Source organism: Alosa pseudoharengus, unplaced genomic scaffold, assembly GCF_046254945.1.
Source record: "Alosa pseudoharengus isolate Yale_2024_CS ecotype anadromous, Long Island Sound unplaced genomic scaffold, YU_APseudo_1.1 YU_APseudo_1.1_scf_9, whole genome shotgun sequence".
In the NCBI taxonomy this organism is placed as follows: domain Eukaryota; kingdom Metazoa; phylum Chordata; class Actinopteri; order Clupeiformes; family Clupeidae; genus Alosa; species Alosa pseudoharengus.
Window position 1 is genome coordinate 31,983,250 of NW_027468881.1, and position 14,735 is coordinate 31,997,984.

Consider the following 14,735-nt stretch of genomic DNA (forward strand, 5'->3'; position numbering starts at 1 on the left):
TTGCCATGAAAAAATATACACTTACTATACACTTACTTGATGTTAAAAATACAAACAAATTCTTAAGAGAATGAAGAGGTTCACCCTTTGAACTAGATCTCTGGTCTCACTTTGAACTAGATATCTGAAATTTCCAATCCCACCCAAAGCAAAAGAGGTTGATTTTAAAATGATAAACAATATATACCCATCAAATACATTTCTATGTCACTGTTTTCACATGGAATTATGTAGGATGTAGGACGGACCTATATGTCTATTTCATAGATTCAAATGACAACCGATCTGTTTAGTACTTGCTTAGTAATAGTAACTTAAAGCAAGTATGGTACACTCACACATCCTGCACAACACCGTTTGGGAAACACTGCCATCAAACCCATGTCAGAGCTTTTAGAAATGACCATGTTTCATTTTTAGCCTGGTGTCCTTTAGTGGTTTAGCAACATAGCATAATCTTTTCACCTTCAGGCTTCGCTAGCTCAGCACATCACTACCTTTGCTAACAGAACTAACAGAAGCGCCTACAGAATATTCCGATTTGCTCATTTTGTGTATGGTGAAAATGCATGAGAGGGGGAAATATCATCTTCTCCAATTCGTCCTTGAGCTACTGTGTCTGCAGGGCTTGCAGGATGAGAGACTGCATCCACCTTAGCAGCACCTAGTACAGTCGGCAAGAGTGAGTGGCTGAATCTCAATGTTCCCCCTAAGGCCTAAGCCCTGAACCCTCACACACTTAACTGACATCTGTCGTAAGTGATCAAGTTTGCGAGGGCGTAAGGGTTCAGAACGCTAATAACAGGAATGGGACCGCACCGGTGACCGATCATTAAATTGACAACACAAACAACGTGTTGTAAACACGTTTCCGCTTTATGGCAGTTGTTTGTTTACTGATGATTTTTCAAGCTTCCAGCCTCCCTTTGGGTAACCTGTGTTTCACGTCACAAGTTCATATCGCAATGAATTGTTAGTAATTCCCTTGAGCAAAGTGTGCATAGATGCCGACTTACGGAAAGGGCACAGAAAGGGTGCGAGCGAGCCCTCAAGCACTTCACAATTTCTCAGTGGGACAGCCCTAAGCCCTTACCAAGTCGCAGGGATGCGCATCAGAGTGTGTGTGTGTGTGTGTGTGCGATTCAGCCAGTGATTCATATAAGGAAAGAGGTACTGAGTAACTTACATTTTTGAAATTGGTTGTTTGGAAGTTTGTCTGTCACCCTGGCTAAATCCAGGTCATGCCCTCTTTAAAGGCTGTTTGCATGAAGGAGTGCGAGTTATTTTTTCCTTGTTTAGCCATGTTTCAGGATCCGTGAGCTTGCTGTTGTCTCTCTGGCTGCTGCAGTATGATGTAGCTCAGTGAGGTGTTACATGAGCTGATGTAAATCTGGGCTGGCCCAGCAGACCAGGCCCTTGTGAAGGTCAGGGGATCCATACGCCGGTGTGCTGCCGTGTCCAGCTCGACTGGGTTTATTACAGAGTTCTAGTTCCGCTAAGCATTTTAGCCTTAGTGTCAGAGCTTTGCGTCAGCTACGCCACTCATTAGGCTGTGTCCTTGGCCATGTCCCCAAAGCTTGCGTATGCCCTGCCCCACAATGTGTCCTTCAAGGAAGCACTTTCATTACACGCCCTCATTGTACCTGTTTTAATGCAGCGTGATCAGAATGAATTGAGTTTAAAGTTTGTCAATCATTTGCGGGATCCTCTTTCTAGCCAAAGTCTCTGGAGATAGCAGAGCTTACTTGTTTATTCTGGGATGCGTGTGATGCCAGATGGACCTGCTGCAACCTTCAGCCATCCTATGTTAGCTGGACCATTACCATTGCCTTATGGGCGGTGGTAGCATAGTGGTTAAGGAGCTGGGCTAGCATGCAGTGGCCTGAAAAGTTGTGGGTTCAATTCCCGGTTTCCACCAGTGTGCCCTTGAGCAAGGCACTTAACCCTAGGCCGCTCCAGGGACAATGTAAGTTGGGTAGACTAAACTAAGTTAAGTTACGCAATCAAGCCGTATCTCTAAGCTAACATAATTGACATATGTAAGTCACTTTGCAATAAAATTGTCTGCTAAATTAATACATGTAAATGTATTTCCTTGGCAGACTTGTGTACTTGTGATTTTCACCGAAATACCTAGTGCTCTGACTAGTGCTGCTCGAGACGGAGGGGCTGAGGCTTAGTTCTCCGAGTTGGGAAAGAGGGGAGCAGCACGTGTGCAGCTCTCTGGGGACGGGATCCGGCTATGAGCAAGTATGGAGTACTCGTGCACCTTGGCTGCATTGTCTACTGTTTTTGTTTTTTAAGCCCCTGTCCCAGTTTCTCCGTATTAGCTGGCACACTACACTGAGTCTTTCTCTCTGTTAGGGTCAATAGATGAATGTAGACTCTGGAGAGCTATGTTCACTGTAACACACAGACACACACACACACACACACACACACACACACACACAGACAGACAGACAGTAGAACACAAACATCATACACGCCTGCACAACACACTCACACATGCACTCTGAGACACATGTGGTAGAGCTCTAAATGTGTGACACATGGGTGTGTGTGTGTGTGGAGAATATTGGTCATGTCGTGTGTGCTATTGCAGGCCATAACTGCACCACCCAGCTGTGGGGTGTGGTGTGGAGAAGTAGACTATTCCCCTGTGACCTTTCCATAAAGCCTTGGAAGAGGGTGTGTGTGGCCAATGTTTGTGTGTGTGACGAAGGAGCAGCAGGAGGTGTGTGTGTGTGTGTGTGAGACGAAGGAGCAGGAGTGGTGGTGTGTGTGTGTGAGTGTGACGAAGGAGCAGGAGGGGTGGTGTGTGTGTGTGTGAACGAGCGCTAGAGAGAGAGAGAGAGAGAGAGAGAGAGAGAGAGAGAGAGAGAGAGAGGGTGACAACTGCTGAAGGGAAAGTGATCATAGGTTTAATGGGACTCTGAAGCCTGATCTCAGACACACACACACTCACTCTCTCTCTCTTGCTCTCTCTCTCTCTCAAACCTAAGCTTACTGGATGAGCTGTCTGGTGTTTACTGAACCAGTGTAGAACATGGTGGTGGTGTGGTTGTGCTCAGATGAACAAGCTCTCTTTAATATACATGAGAAGGAAAGGTAAAGTTGTTTTGTCTTTGTTAGCCCAGTCAGTGCTATTTATGATGTCTCAAGGACAGTGTAAAAACTTTTTATAGCTCTTATGTATTCTTATCTTCCTGTCTTTTTTATTTTAATTTGTGTGATTAGATGGTTAGCTATGGCTAGTATGTACTCTGACCCTGTTTTTATGTGAGTCATTTTCTTTTTGTCATGGTAAAAAAAAATGTTGTCGGTGAATCTAATTTCGAATTTTTATGATAATAATAATAATAATGCATTTTATTTATGGGCGCCTTTCTGAACACTCAAGGTCACCTTACAAAATCAACAATAAAACATTCAATCCATTAAACAAGCAATCAGAGAAAACAAGCAATACAATAACATGATAATACTATTAATAAAAAAAAGAGAAAGAGAAAGAAAAAAAAAATTAAAGAGAGTAGGCCTGTCTGAAAAGATGAGTTTTTAGGTGAGATTTGAAAGTGGTTATGGACGTGGAGTGTGGAATGTAGTGGGGTAGAGAGTTCCAGAGGTGGGGGGGCTGAGTGACTGAAAGCTCTAGACCCCATGGTAACCAGACGAGCAGGTGGGAGGATGAGCTGGATCGAGGAAGAAGATCTGAGAGAACGGATGGGTGTCTTGATATGGATGAGCTCAGTAAGATACTGAGGATATGAGGATAACAAAGAAATGTGCTTGGATTTTGTTATGCTGTTTGTAAGTCACTCCGAGACACTTACTGTACTTACAGAATGCATACGGTAAATGTAAACAGCCCCAGTCCTGTCTCTCATGCTAGGCAGTGCAGGCTACCATTCACCCCTACACTTAATGAATGGTCAGCGAGTTCTGCTGTAGCTTTTTGTATCTGGGGCGTTCTTGCTCAGTTGCTGAAACCGGTACATGACCTGTTTTCTCATGCAAACTACTGGGAAGTGATTGCTATTTGCTAATGTGATTTGGTGATGTGTGTTGGTGACTATGTACATAATATGGTGTGACATTTGACTTAATTGTGTTTCCAGCCGGGTTTTGTGATGGGGCAGGTGGGCCGTTGAGGATTGTTGGCGAAAGAGGACGAAAAAAGGAAATGTTCTGGAGACATTGTAATCACACAGCATCCTGTAGAATAAACGGACATGCCTAGCTTCTCTCAGTGGAGCCTTTTGTATCGAAATATTTAGGTTAACCAACATGGAGCGAGTGGGCTTGCTAAAGGATATGCCCACGGCTGTGATTTGTCCATAAGCACGAGTTAAGAGGCCACAAGCATGAATGTCATATTTCTCATATTTACACGTCCATATGGATCACCCCCCCCCCCACCCCAGTTGCTCCCTCTCCTCAATTGAAAACTGTGAATTGTAACATAATAAGTGTTGCCTCCCATGTTCCCCCCCTCTCACTCTCTGAGAATTATTTATATATATATATATATATATATATTATTTGAGTTATATGTTATATGGTTATATGTTTATACTTATACTTATGTTTACCATTTCTGCTGTGCATGTTGTGTGTGATGTCTGTATGCTACTGAGACCCTTCAATAAAGTATCTATCTATCTATCTAGAATGGAATGTGGATGTTTTACAATTCCATGCTTAAAGTGCATCAAACACGATATGGTCACCTGCAGTGAAGAGTCGGTGTGTGGTAGTGCCTGGGCATTCCCACTCATAGAACGCCTCGTGCCCAATCACAAATGTGCAACTTGTGTGTCTCTAACTGTCGTATAATTCTGTGTGTTTCACCGCTGTGTGTAATGTATGTGTGTTTGCAGATGTGTTCATGGACTGGAAGCAGAACGCAGATGAAGTGATCGTGAGGTTGCGCTGCGGGGGTGGGGTTCTGAAGACGGAGGATGTCAACACTGCGTTCTCGGACACCGCCTGTAGGGTCTGCTTCCCAGGTGAGGACTGACGAGAGTGCTGTTTGCCAGAGCTCCATCTCTGCTTATGCACACTGAAAACATTTAATGGCTCATCAGATAAAAGCCCAAATAAATATGCAGTAGTGCAGTAATATCAAACTGCAGTGCAATTGTTTATTGTTATTCATGGAAATAAAGTAGCCCTCTCTGTGTGACATTTCAGGACACTTGACCAGTGCTATTAATGAGAGGTTGTTGGGTTTGAAGGAGAAACCACTATTTTTGTGTGTCTGTGTTGGTTGTAGCTGTCCAGCTATTTTAGCTGAACAGAAGTGTGTGTGTGCGTGTGTGTGTGTACAGCATGAACATTCATGTGTGTGTGTGTGTGTAATGGTGTTGATTACATGACCCCTGTGCTCTTGTCCCCAGATGGCTCGGAGTGGAGCTGTCACCTGCACTCTGAGATTGAGGGCTCGTGCAGTAAGGTGCTCTTCAAGGAGAAGGGCAGCATCCTTCAGCTGGTCATGAGCAAGAAGATTCCTTTTAACACATGGCCCACTCTTATGGTCAGTCACTACACATTCATCTCTACATACAGTACATGACCGCGTCATAGGGCTTGTTAATTTACAACATAAAGTGATATTATTGGATCAAAAATGTTTGATCAGTGGTTTAACTTGCATATAAACAATGAGTAAGTTAATATTTGTACTTTTTTCCACTGTATAGCGTAATAACATGGAGAATGAACCAGTGAACATCAAAATGGAGAACGGCAAAGAGCAAGTGATCAGCACTACAGAGGCACCCAAGCCTGCCGCCCAGCCAGCCACACCACCTGGGGGCGCCGAGCAGAAGCGCGGGAAGCCCGACCGTGGCCTCAAACGCGGGATGAAGAACAAAGCGGCGGCAGAGAGGCCGGAAGGTGGAGGGCCTAAGCCCACCGATGGCGTCAAGCCGGGGCAACCAAAGGCCGACGCCACCCCAGAGCCCAGTGCCAAACGCACCGTACGCACCAACAAGTCCTCCAAGACCCCTTCCACCTCCACCTCCACCTCCACCACCACGTCCACAGCAGGGGCTGCCTCAGTGAAAGACCCCCAGCCTAAACCTGCTGTCAGTGGGAAGCTGTGTAACCCCGCTCCCCTTGCTGACACCCCCGTCACAGCCACCACCACCACCACCACCAGTACCACCACCACAACCAGTAGTACCAGTACCAGGGACAACAGGGTAGCCACACCAGTCAGAGACCGCGAGCGGACACCTGTACCAGCAGCAGGCAAGAGGCCGGAATCCAAAGTTCAGGTGAGGCTCGCTCGCCATAAGCAGGGAGACGATAATACAGTTAATGCCAAACGCTTCAATGAAGGCAAATCGCTCAATGTATGTATAACTGATATTGTAAATTTCAATTCAGTGACTGGCTGAACTGAACTGCTCTACCTTGAGCAGAATAAGAAGTAGTATTGCTCTGCATGCTAGCTTGACGCGCATACATAAAAGTTACGGGCACAGTTCTGGTGGCCGAACAAACTGTGTTAGTAGTGCAAAACACTGCAGTGTGTCTCCCAAATGTTTGATGTAAGCTGGCACTGCCTAGTTGACCCTCCTTATACTGTAATAACCTAGGTTTGTTGCCACTAACAAGGGTCACTAGTGGTCAAGCAGGTTACTGAAGGTTAGGACTTGTGTTGTTAGGTCACTGTATAGTTAAAATAATAATAATAAATTGTGTTGTTATTGGCCCTTCAGGTTGAGCGGGAAGAGCATAAGCCAGAGCAGCTGGCTGTTTCAGGAGCCGGGTTAGACTCGCCCCCCTCCCCAGCTCCTGCACGGACACCCAGCCCAGGCGGCAGCCACGGGCCTGAGGCGACCACCAACGGCCTGGACAGCCACGCAGGCCAGGGGGACAGGAACGCCAGCCCTGTCCCAGAGAAAGAGACTGATGAGCGTGTTGACGCCTCCAAGACCATGCAATCCCAGCCTCTGGGGTCGAGTAGCCCCACACCAGCCGTGGTCCTGAAGGACGACGACGACGACGGCGGCGACTCCACGGGCAAAGCTGGAGTGGACGAGGAGAAGAGGGACAAGTCAAAGGAGGAGCCTCCGGAGAAGAGCCAGGAGGAGGAGGAGGAGAAAGGTGAGCAGCCTGGGTCACATCAAGCACAGAAGCGGAAGGCGGAAAAAGGTGTGTGTGTGTGTGTGTGTGTGTGTGTGTGTGTGTGTGTGTGTGTGTGTGTGTGTGTGTGTGTGTGTGTGTGTGTGTGTGTGTGTGTGTGTGTGTGTGTGTGTGTGTGTGTGTGTGTGTGTGTGTGTGTGTGTGTGTGTGTGTGTGTGTGTGTGTGTGTGTGTGTGTGTGTGTGTGTGTGCATGCACGTTGCGTGTGTGCACGTTGCACGCACACATGTACGATGAAAGACTGTTGGCCTGATTTTCATGAAACGGAATTAAAACTTGTAGCATGAGCCAAGTAAGAACCCAGTAAATTTTGGAGTGGCTTTGACAAATTCAGTTTCACTTTCACTAATGTTGTTAGACATGGCATTTTGTTTGGTGGAGTTCTGCTAACTTGAAGTGCCCTTCTATTATTTCATGATATTGGTGTTGTAACTGTAACTGAATGCAGAGCCTCTGTTAGACATGCCTGTATTTGGCATGTCCCTGTCTCTCCACTGTCCTGTTGATATAAAGGCAAAAATAAAAAATATAAACCTTTTTTTTTTTTTTTAGAAAAAAGACATGCCTGTATCTTCTTTTGAAACTGCAGATATCATAAGCTCAGGAGTGAAAATGTGTATTCTCTCTGCAGCCCCTGAACCCATGGTGAACCTGAAGTTTGTGAAAAACGACTCGTATGAGAAAGGGACAGACCTGATGGTGGTGAATGTGTACATGAAGGGCATCTGCAGGGACACGTCCAGGGTCCTCTTCAGGGAACAGGACTTCACACTCATTTTTCAAACCAGGTGAGTGCGGTCTATTACAACCTCAGACCACAGCAGCTGTACTCTTCACTCTACAAATGTACTCTACAAATCAGTGCAGCTGTGTTTGTATTTCTAGTCGTTAATCTCAGACTGAAGCGTCCCTTCAAATATTTTAGTGATTCCTATCGGAATTTTAAAGAAAGTTATGCGTGTAGCAATTTAAGACCAAAAACAAAGACTCTCTTTGGTTTTTTTCCCCCTTAGTGACCCTAATTTCCTGCGCCTTCATTCTGACTGTGGCCCAAACACTGTCTTCAAGTGGCAAGTCAAACTCAGGTAAGACGGACACCCTCTCGCACTTTAAACACACACATACACAAATACACACACACACACAAATGCACACACACACTCACACACACAGGTAATTCTTCTCTTGAGTTTGTCAAGGTCAGCTTGGTGTTTGCAACGCTGGGTTTTCAAGCTTGTCCACACTGGGAAAGCAAAAAAATACATTTTGTGTGTGTGTGTGTGTGTGTGTGTGTGTGTGTGTGTGTGTGTGTGTGTGTGTGTGTGTGTGTGTGTGTGTGTGTGTGTGTGTGTGTGTGTGTCGGCAGGAACCTGATCCAGCCCGAGCAGTCGAGCTATGCCTTCACCCCGTCCCGCATCGACATCATGCTGAAGAAGAGACACAGCCAGCGCTGGGGGGGCCTGGAGGCCCCCGCCACACAAGGTCTGCGGCCAAGCTTCTACTCGGCACTGAGCGCGCTCCCGTCTCGTTAGACTGAGACACAAGCGATAACTCACACACATCACGTGCGCACGCACACACATATACATGCACACTCCAGAAAGATTTGCGACAGACTCCTGAGTCCATTTTATGCTCTTCATAATGGACCCTCAAAATAGCTGTGTTGGTAACGCAAATGACCAGGTAATCATCAGTTAACACTGTTGGTTATTTGAATATTCTGAATTGGACAGCTGACAACGTAATGCCTCCAACATGTATAAGTTCTTCAACTGTTCACAAGAGAGGTATTATTAGGACCTGCTCTGTGCATTTGTGTTTTTTGCAGTCCAGTCCTGTATGTACATGGAGATGTACACACATACAGAAAGATGATATTCTTTCACTCCACCTGTTCTTTCATCTCCCACTTTAATTTAGTGTGTGTGTGTGTGTGTGTGTGTGTGTGTGTGTGTGTGTGTGTGTGTGTGTGTGTGTGTGTGTGTGTGTGTGGGCGCGACGCGTGTGTAGTTGAGTGAGTAGAGCAGTTTGCTTGTGTTTACAATGTAGGCCAATGCACAATGTAGGCCACTTCTTGGTACTGGAATGCGACGGCAGGGTGAGCCAGTAACTTGATATGGATTCCAGTCCCCAGCCCTGTGTGTGTGTGTGTGTGTGTGTGTGTGTGTGTGTGTGTGTGTGTGTGTGTGTGTGTGTGTGTGTGTGTGTGTGTGTGTGTGTGTGTGTGTGTGTGTGAGTGTGTCATGACCTGCCCAGAACTGAGTGCTGTCCCCGACTGCACTATTGCCTTGCTTCAGGACAAACTTAAAGCACACACACACACGCGTGCACACGAATGTGCAAATGTGAAAGTTCATTGTCCCACATACTATTCTTACACTTCACAGGTCACATAGTAGATGTCCATGCAGTATGAATTGGTTTCTTGTAGACTCATAGACGTCCCATAGAGTTCTCCTCATTGGTCCTCTCCTCCCACCAGCTCTTTTAGTTCTGACCCTTAGCTTCTAACCACAAGCTCCATCCTCCTCTGTTTAAGGTGCAGTGGGGGGCGCCAAGGTCGCTGTGCCCTCCGGCCCGTCCTCGCTCGATAAGAGCCAGCCAGGGAGCAGCCAACACGCTCTGCCCGCTAAGGAGGAGCCACGGGTGGGAGAGGAGAAGCCCAAGCCCCCTCGGACTCCGGAGGACGCGGGTCTGGACACCGTTGGCCCGCGCTCAGAACACGTCCCCATCAAACAAGAGTCCAATGTCACTACGGTAAGAGGGAGTCTACGGAATAGATGGAATATAGGATGCATATAGGATCTGGAATAGTTAATACCAACTTTGACCTAAATCTATATTTGTCCTTTTCCCGAAATGGGAATGAAGGATAACCTGGAGATTCCAGACCCTGGTAATCTAGAAAGATTAAGGGTCTGGCCACGAATAATGTAATGGCTCAACTCGAGGGGCGGCACAAATTACTGCACGCAATTGGATAGCACAATACAACCAATGTTTACTGACTGATTCCGGACTTCGACGCAATTGGATAACACTACGACTGTCATCTGTTTAGCTCGCCTCTGGCCCGCCTATACACCAGATACACCGATGTGATTGGCTCCCCGCGATACAAGTGGCAAAAGTAACGTGCATCATTACTCATTGCCAGAGTGTCTCGCAGAGACGATTCAAATTGTGCTCTTGCGAGAACTCTGGAGTTTCCAGGCTAAATGAAAGATGCATCAGGGAGCCCAGTGGCTGCATGTCTGGATTAGTGCCACATCCCTCACTTATCAGTGTGTGCACAGATTTACAGTGGCATGTGTTACAGTTCAAACAAAGTTCAGAACGAGAAAAAGTAACTCAAAAATGTCAAATGGTTACACTTTAATTTAACTCCTTGTTCAAAGGCTCAGTACTCAGGAAATAGACTTGGCTAAGTCTGTCAATGTACTGTGCTGTTTTAGTATTTCTGGATAGAAGATTCTGCTAAATGAATTACGGCCATTTGCACGTTATTATGAGATTAACACAAGCGTATTGGGTGCCTGGGGATGGATCCACCTTGTACAACCTGCGCAAGACCTCGTATCTCTCTGTTAGTCATTTCATTACCCTGACTGTTAGAGGATGCACCAGGATGGACGTGTAGCCAGTGGATCTGCTTATCTGTGTGTGTGTGTGTGTGTGGAGATAAGGGAAAGGAGGCAGAGAGCCTGCACTTCGTCTGGCACAGACTGGTACAGACACGGCCAAAGGTCACTACTCGCTACTTCCCAGAGAGCTCATCAAGTAGTTTAATATCTGCTGCGGGGAATTACAGAACGCTGCCTGCCACTAAGAATGCACACAGGTAGTCTGTCAGCTAGCTAGCCTACCAGCCGAGTGTGTAGGGCCTTCCTCACTTAATTAAAGCCAGACTCCAGAGACCAGACATCAGCCCAGAAACCAATATAAAATGGGTTATCAGGCCTTCCTTTTCCTAATGCATGCCATTTGCTAGCGAGATGGCGTATCAGAGCTTTCAAAAGACTAAGTGAACATAAACTGGTTTTGCTGAATGTAAAACGCTGATCATTGCTTGTTGGCTTTGGCTATCTCTTTCAGCCTAAGCCCACCTGTATGGTGCAGCCCATGACTCACGCTCCGCCCTCGGCCAGCGAGCGCTCGGAGGAAGAGGAGGAGAAGAAGGTGTGTCTGCCAGGCTTCACGGGCTTGGTCAACCTGGGCAACACCTGCTTCATGAACAGCGTCATCCAGTCCCTCTCCAACACGCGAGAGCTCCGAGACTATTTCCACGGTGAGCATGCATCCCCCACCTCATCATTACACTCATGTTCTCTATTCTCTATGTGTCAGACCTTTCTCTTGAATGGGTTGATGATTTATGTGCCAAAATACCCTTTGAAATGTTCTATCATCCATCATCACTCAACATCATGTTCCCTTCCATGTCCTGTTTTCATCCTTATTACCATCCTCCTAAACCATCTTGTCTGCTTTTGTGCCTCTCAGCAATGTAATGTGTGTTCCAGTCATTGGTTAGAAACGAAGAGTGTTTGAGTTGTAATTTATGCATCAGCTTGTAGTATTGTCACCTTTTGCAGTTTCATAACAGCTTAATGTAGAAGACTCAGGCTGAGCTGTAATGGAGGGGATGATGAATGAGGCCCTTTGGATTTGACTGTGAACTCTGTGCTCATGTGCCCCTGTCAGATCGGGCGTTTGAGATGGAGATCAACTGCAGCAACCCGCTGGGCACTGGGGGGCGGCTGGCCATTGGCTTCGCTGTGCTGCTGCGGGCACTGTGGAAGGGCACTCACCACGCCTTCCAGCCCTCTAAACTCAAGGTACACGCACACACACACACACACACACACACACACACACACACACACATATTTAACAACTATGTGTTCTATACTTTCATAAGTGGTTCAAAGGAGATGCTTACATTGTCTCATTGTTTTATACAATGTCAGTAAAGATACTTGACTTGGCTAGTAGAATCACACACACACACACACACACACACACATATTTAACAACTATGTATTCTATACTTTCATAAGTGGTTCAAAGGAGATGCTTACATTGTCTCATTGTTTTATACAATGTCAGTAAAGATACTTGACTTGGCTAGTTGAATCACACACACACACACACACACACACACACACACACACATATTTAACAACTATGTATTCTATACTTTCCTAAGTGGTTCAAAGGAGATGCTTACATTGTCTCATTGTTTTATACAATGTCAGTAAAGATACTTGACTTGGCTAGTTGAATCACACAGACACACATCTTTATACTAAAACAGAAATACTGAACTTCCAACCTTGAATTGTTGAATTCCCAATACTTCAAGGCTAGGAACATAAATTGCATCAAAAGAAAGTTCATCCATACTTGTATCTCTCTCTTCCTCTCCCTAGGCCATAGTGGCTAGTAAGGCGAGTCAGTTCACAGGCTATGCACAGCACGATGCTCAGGAGTTCATGGCCTTCTTGCTGGACGGCCTTCACGAGGATCTGAACCGCATCCAGAACAAGCCCTACACGGAGACTGTGGACTCTGACGGACGGCTGGACGAGGTAGAGGACGAGGAGACGAGGCACATAGTTTCCTCTCCGGAAAAATAGAATATAAAATAAAATGCGTGACAGGTGGAACTGGATAATTCATGAGCCCAGATGCGGTTTCACTGCCTTCACAGATGCGGTTTCACTGCCTTCACAGATGCAGTTTCATGTACTGAGTATAAACAGGCAGGAGAGGCTTGATGTTTTGATGCTTGTGTGTTGGCTATAAGTCCTCCTGCTGTCCCATCAGTGCAAATCCTCTTTTATCAAGCTGCTTCTGAGAGAACCGTGTCTGTGTGTGTCTGTGTGTGTCTGTGTGTGTCTGTGTGTGTCTGTGTGTGTCTGTGTGTGTCTGTGTGTGTCTGTGTGTGTGTGTGTGTGTGTGTGTGTGTGTGTGTGTGTGTCTCCATAGGTGGTGGCTGAGGAGGCTTGGCAGAGGCATAAGATGCGAAACGATTCGTTCATTGTGGACCTGTTTCAGGGCCAGTACAAGTCCAAACTGGTCTGCCCCATGTGCTCTAAGGTGAGGCCTGATGCACCTCACTTAACATGAGTAATTGTGCCATTTCATCAGTGTCTGAACTTGTTTTTAAACTTGTTTCTGTGAAAGTCCCCCTAGTGGTAGAGAAGAGAGCTGCAGAGTGTCCACAGTTAAATGAGTGCTATGAACTAGATGTTTCGCCCAAACAGTTTTATAGTCCACACCTTTTGAGTAACCCATGTCTGTCTGTGTCTGTATACAGTCTACACCTTTTGACCCATATCTGTCTGTGTCTGTGTGTGGAGTGTGCAATTAAGCCTAGTCCTGGACTAAACTGACTTAGACAGAGATTCTCTGTTTAATCCAGGACATTGCTTAATGTGAGTTCGGGGAAGCCATCCCATAGAGTTTAAATGCTTGCACTGGAAGCACTGCGTAAGAGCCCTGCAGTGAGACGCTGACGTAATCCCTGAGGCAGCACAGGGCCCGTCTGCGGAGGGGGATGAGCTCAGCAGGCCGGGCCGACTGAGCCGTTGGGGGTAGCGGGGGGGATGGGTAGGGGGACTTCATGTGACGGCAGTCATTGGAGATGCCGTAGAGTGCACTGGCTGACTAAGGAGTTACTGTTCAATCAGAGTGGCCGGCAAATGAGACCCTCCCTATTGGGACTTTAAGTTGTGTGTGTGTGTGTGTGTGTGTGTGTGTGTGTGTGTGTGTGTGTGTGTGTGTGTGAGGTTACTGGTTTCACCCTTTCTCCTTGTCACACTGTGTGTGTGTGTGTTAAGTGTCTGGTGCAGGGTGTCTTAAATCTCCATCCTGCCCTAATGTGATTAAATGGAATTTAGGAATCGAGTTAGCCGGGAAATATTGGCCAGCGTTCCAGGGCTAGCCCTGGGAAGGTTTTTTAGAGTGGAGTGGGCTGTGATCAATGCTGCGCTCTCTCTGTTGCAGGTGTCCATCACCTTTGACCCCTTCCTCTACCTGCCAGTGCCCTTGCCTCAGAAACAGAAGGTGCTGACCATTTTCTTTTTCGCAAAAGAGCCACACAAGAAGCCCATCAAGGTAAACCCAAGTGGCTTTACATCAAAGGGCTTTTACAGCATCAAGTTCTTATTTGGTACAGTAAATCATTGACATTGATTCGCTTCAATCTTTTTTTTTTTTTTGTTTGTTTGTTTTGGGTTTTTTGCTGGTGTAGTTTCTTGTTAGTGTCAGTAAGGAGAACTCCAGCACAGCAGAGGTCCTGGAGTCTGTCTCCCGGAGTGTCAGGATTAAACCAGAAAACCTGAGGTTGACAGAGGTAAGACACACACACACACACACACACACACACACACACACACACATATATATATTTGAGATTGTTGCGATCTAAAATGGCTGATTTCGCGACAACTCTTCTAAAACATTGCAATGGAAGTTCCGGTGTTTTTAGCTGTTTGTTGTGAAGAAATTGCGGGAGGAAGTGAAAATTGCAAAAATAGTTGCGATTTAAAAAAATAAAAAAATAATTGA

At 46.2% G+C, this 14,735-nt stretch overlaps 1 protein-coding gene across 6 annotated transcripts in view; it reads left to right on the forward strand.

Annotated features, from left to right (window-relative positions):
- usp19 (ubiquitin specific peptidase 19) overlaps nt 1-14,735 on the forward strand; it is a 32,533-nt gene that overhangs the window by 4,018 nt on the left and 13,780 nt on the right. For 3 of the 6 annotated variants that reach the window (XM_076276860.1, XM_076276856.1, XM_076276857.1), the window contains exons 3-16: nt 4,884-5,012; nt 5,403-5,539; nt 5,706-6,284; nt 6,732-7,167; nt 7,789-7,945; nt 8,171-8,242; nt 8,524-8,639; nt 9,700-9,917; nt 11,256-11,448; nt 11,865-11,998; nt 12,593-12,751; nt 13,152-13,262; nt 14,172-14,282; nt 14,419-14,520. In XM_076276860.1, coding sequence (XP_076132975.1) covers nt 4,884-5,012; nt 5,403-5,539; nt 5,706-6,284; nt 6,732-7,167; nt 7,789-7,945; nt 8,171-8,242; nt 8,524-8,639; nt 9,700-9,917; nt 11,256-11,448; nt 11,865-11,998; nt 12,593-12,751; nt 13,152-13,262; nt 14,172-14,282; nt 14,419-14,520 — 2,654 coding nt within the window. The remainder of the gene's footprint in view (nt 1-4,883; nt 5,013-5,402; nt 5,540-5,705; nt 6,285-6,731; nt 7,168-7,788; nt 7,946-8,170; nt 8,243-8,523; nt 8,640-9,699; nt 9,918-11,255; nt 11,449-11,864; nt 11,999-12,592; nt 12,752-13,151; nt 13,263-14,171; nt 14,283-14,418; nt 14,521-14,735) is intronic. The other 3 variants (XM_076276861.1, XM_076276858.1, XM_076276859.1) reach the window with 3 other exon arrangements.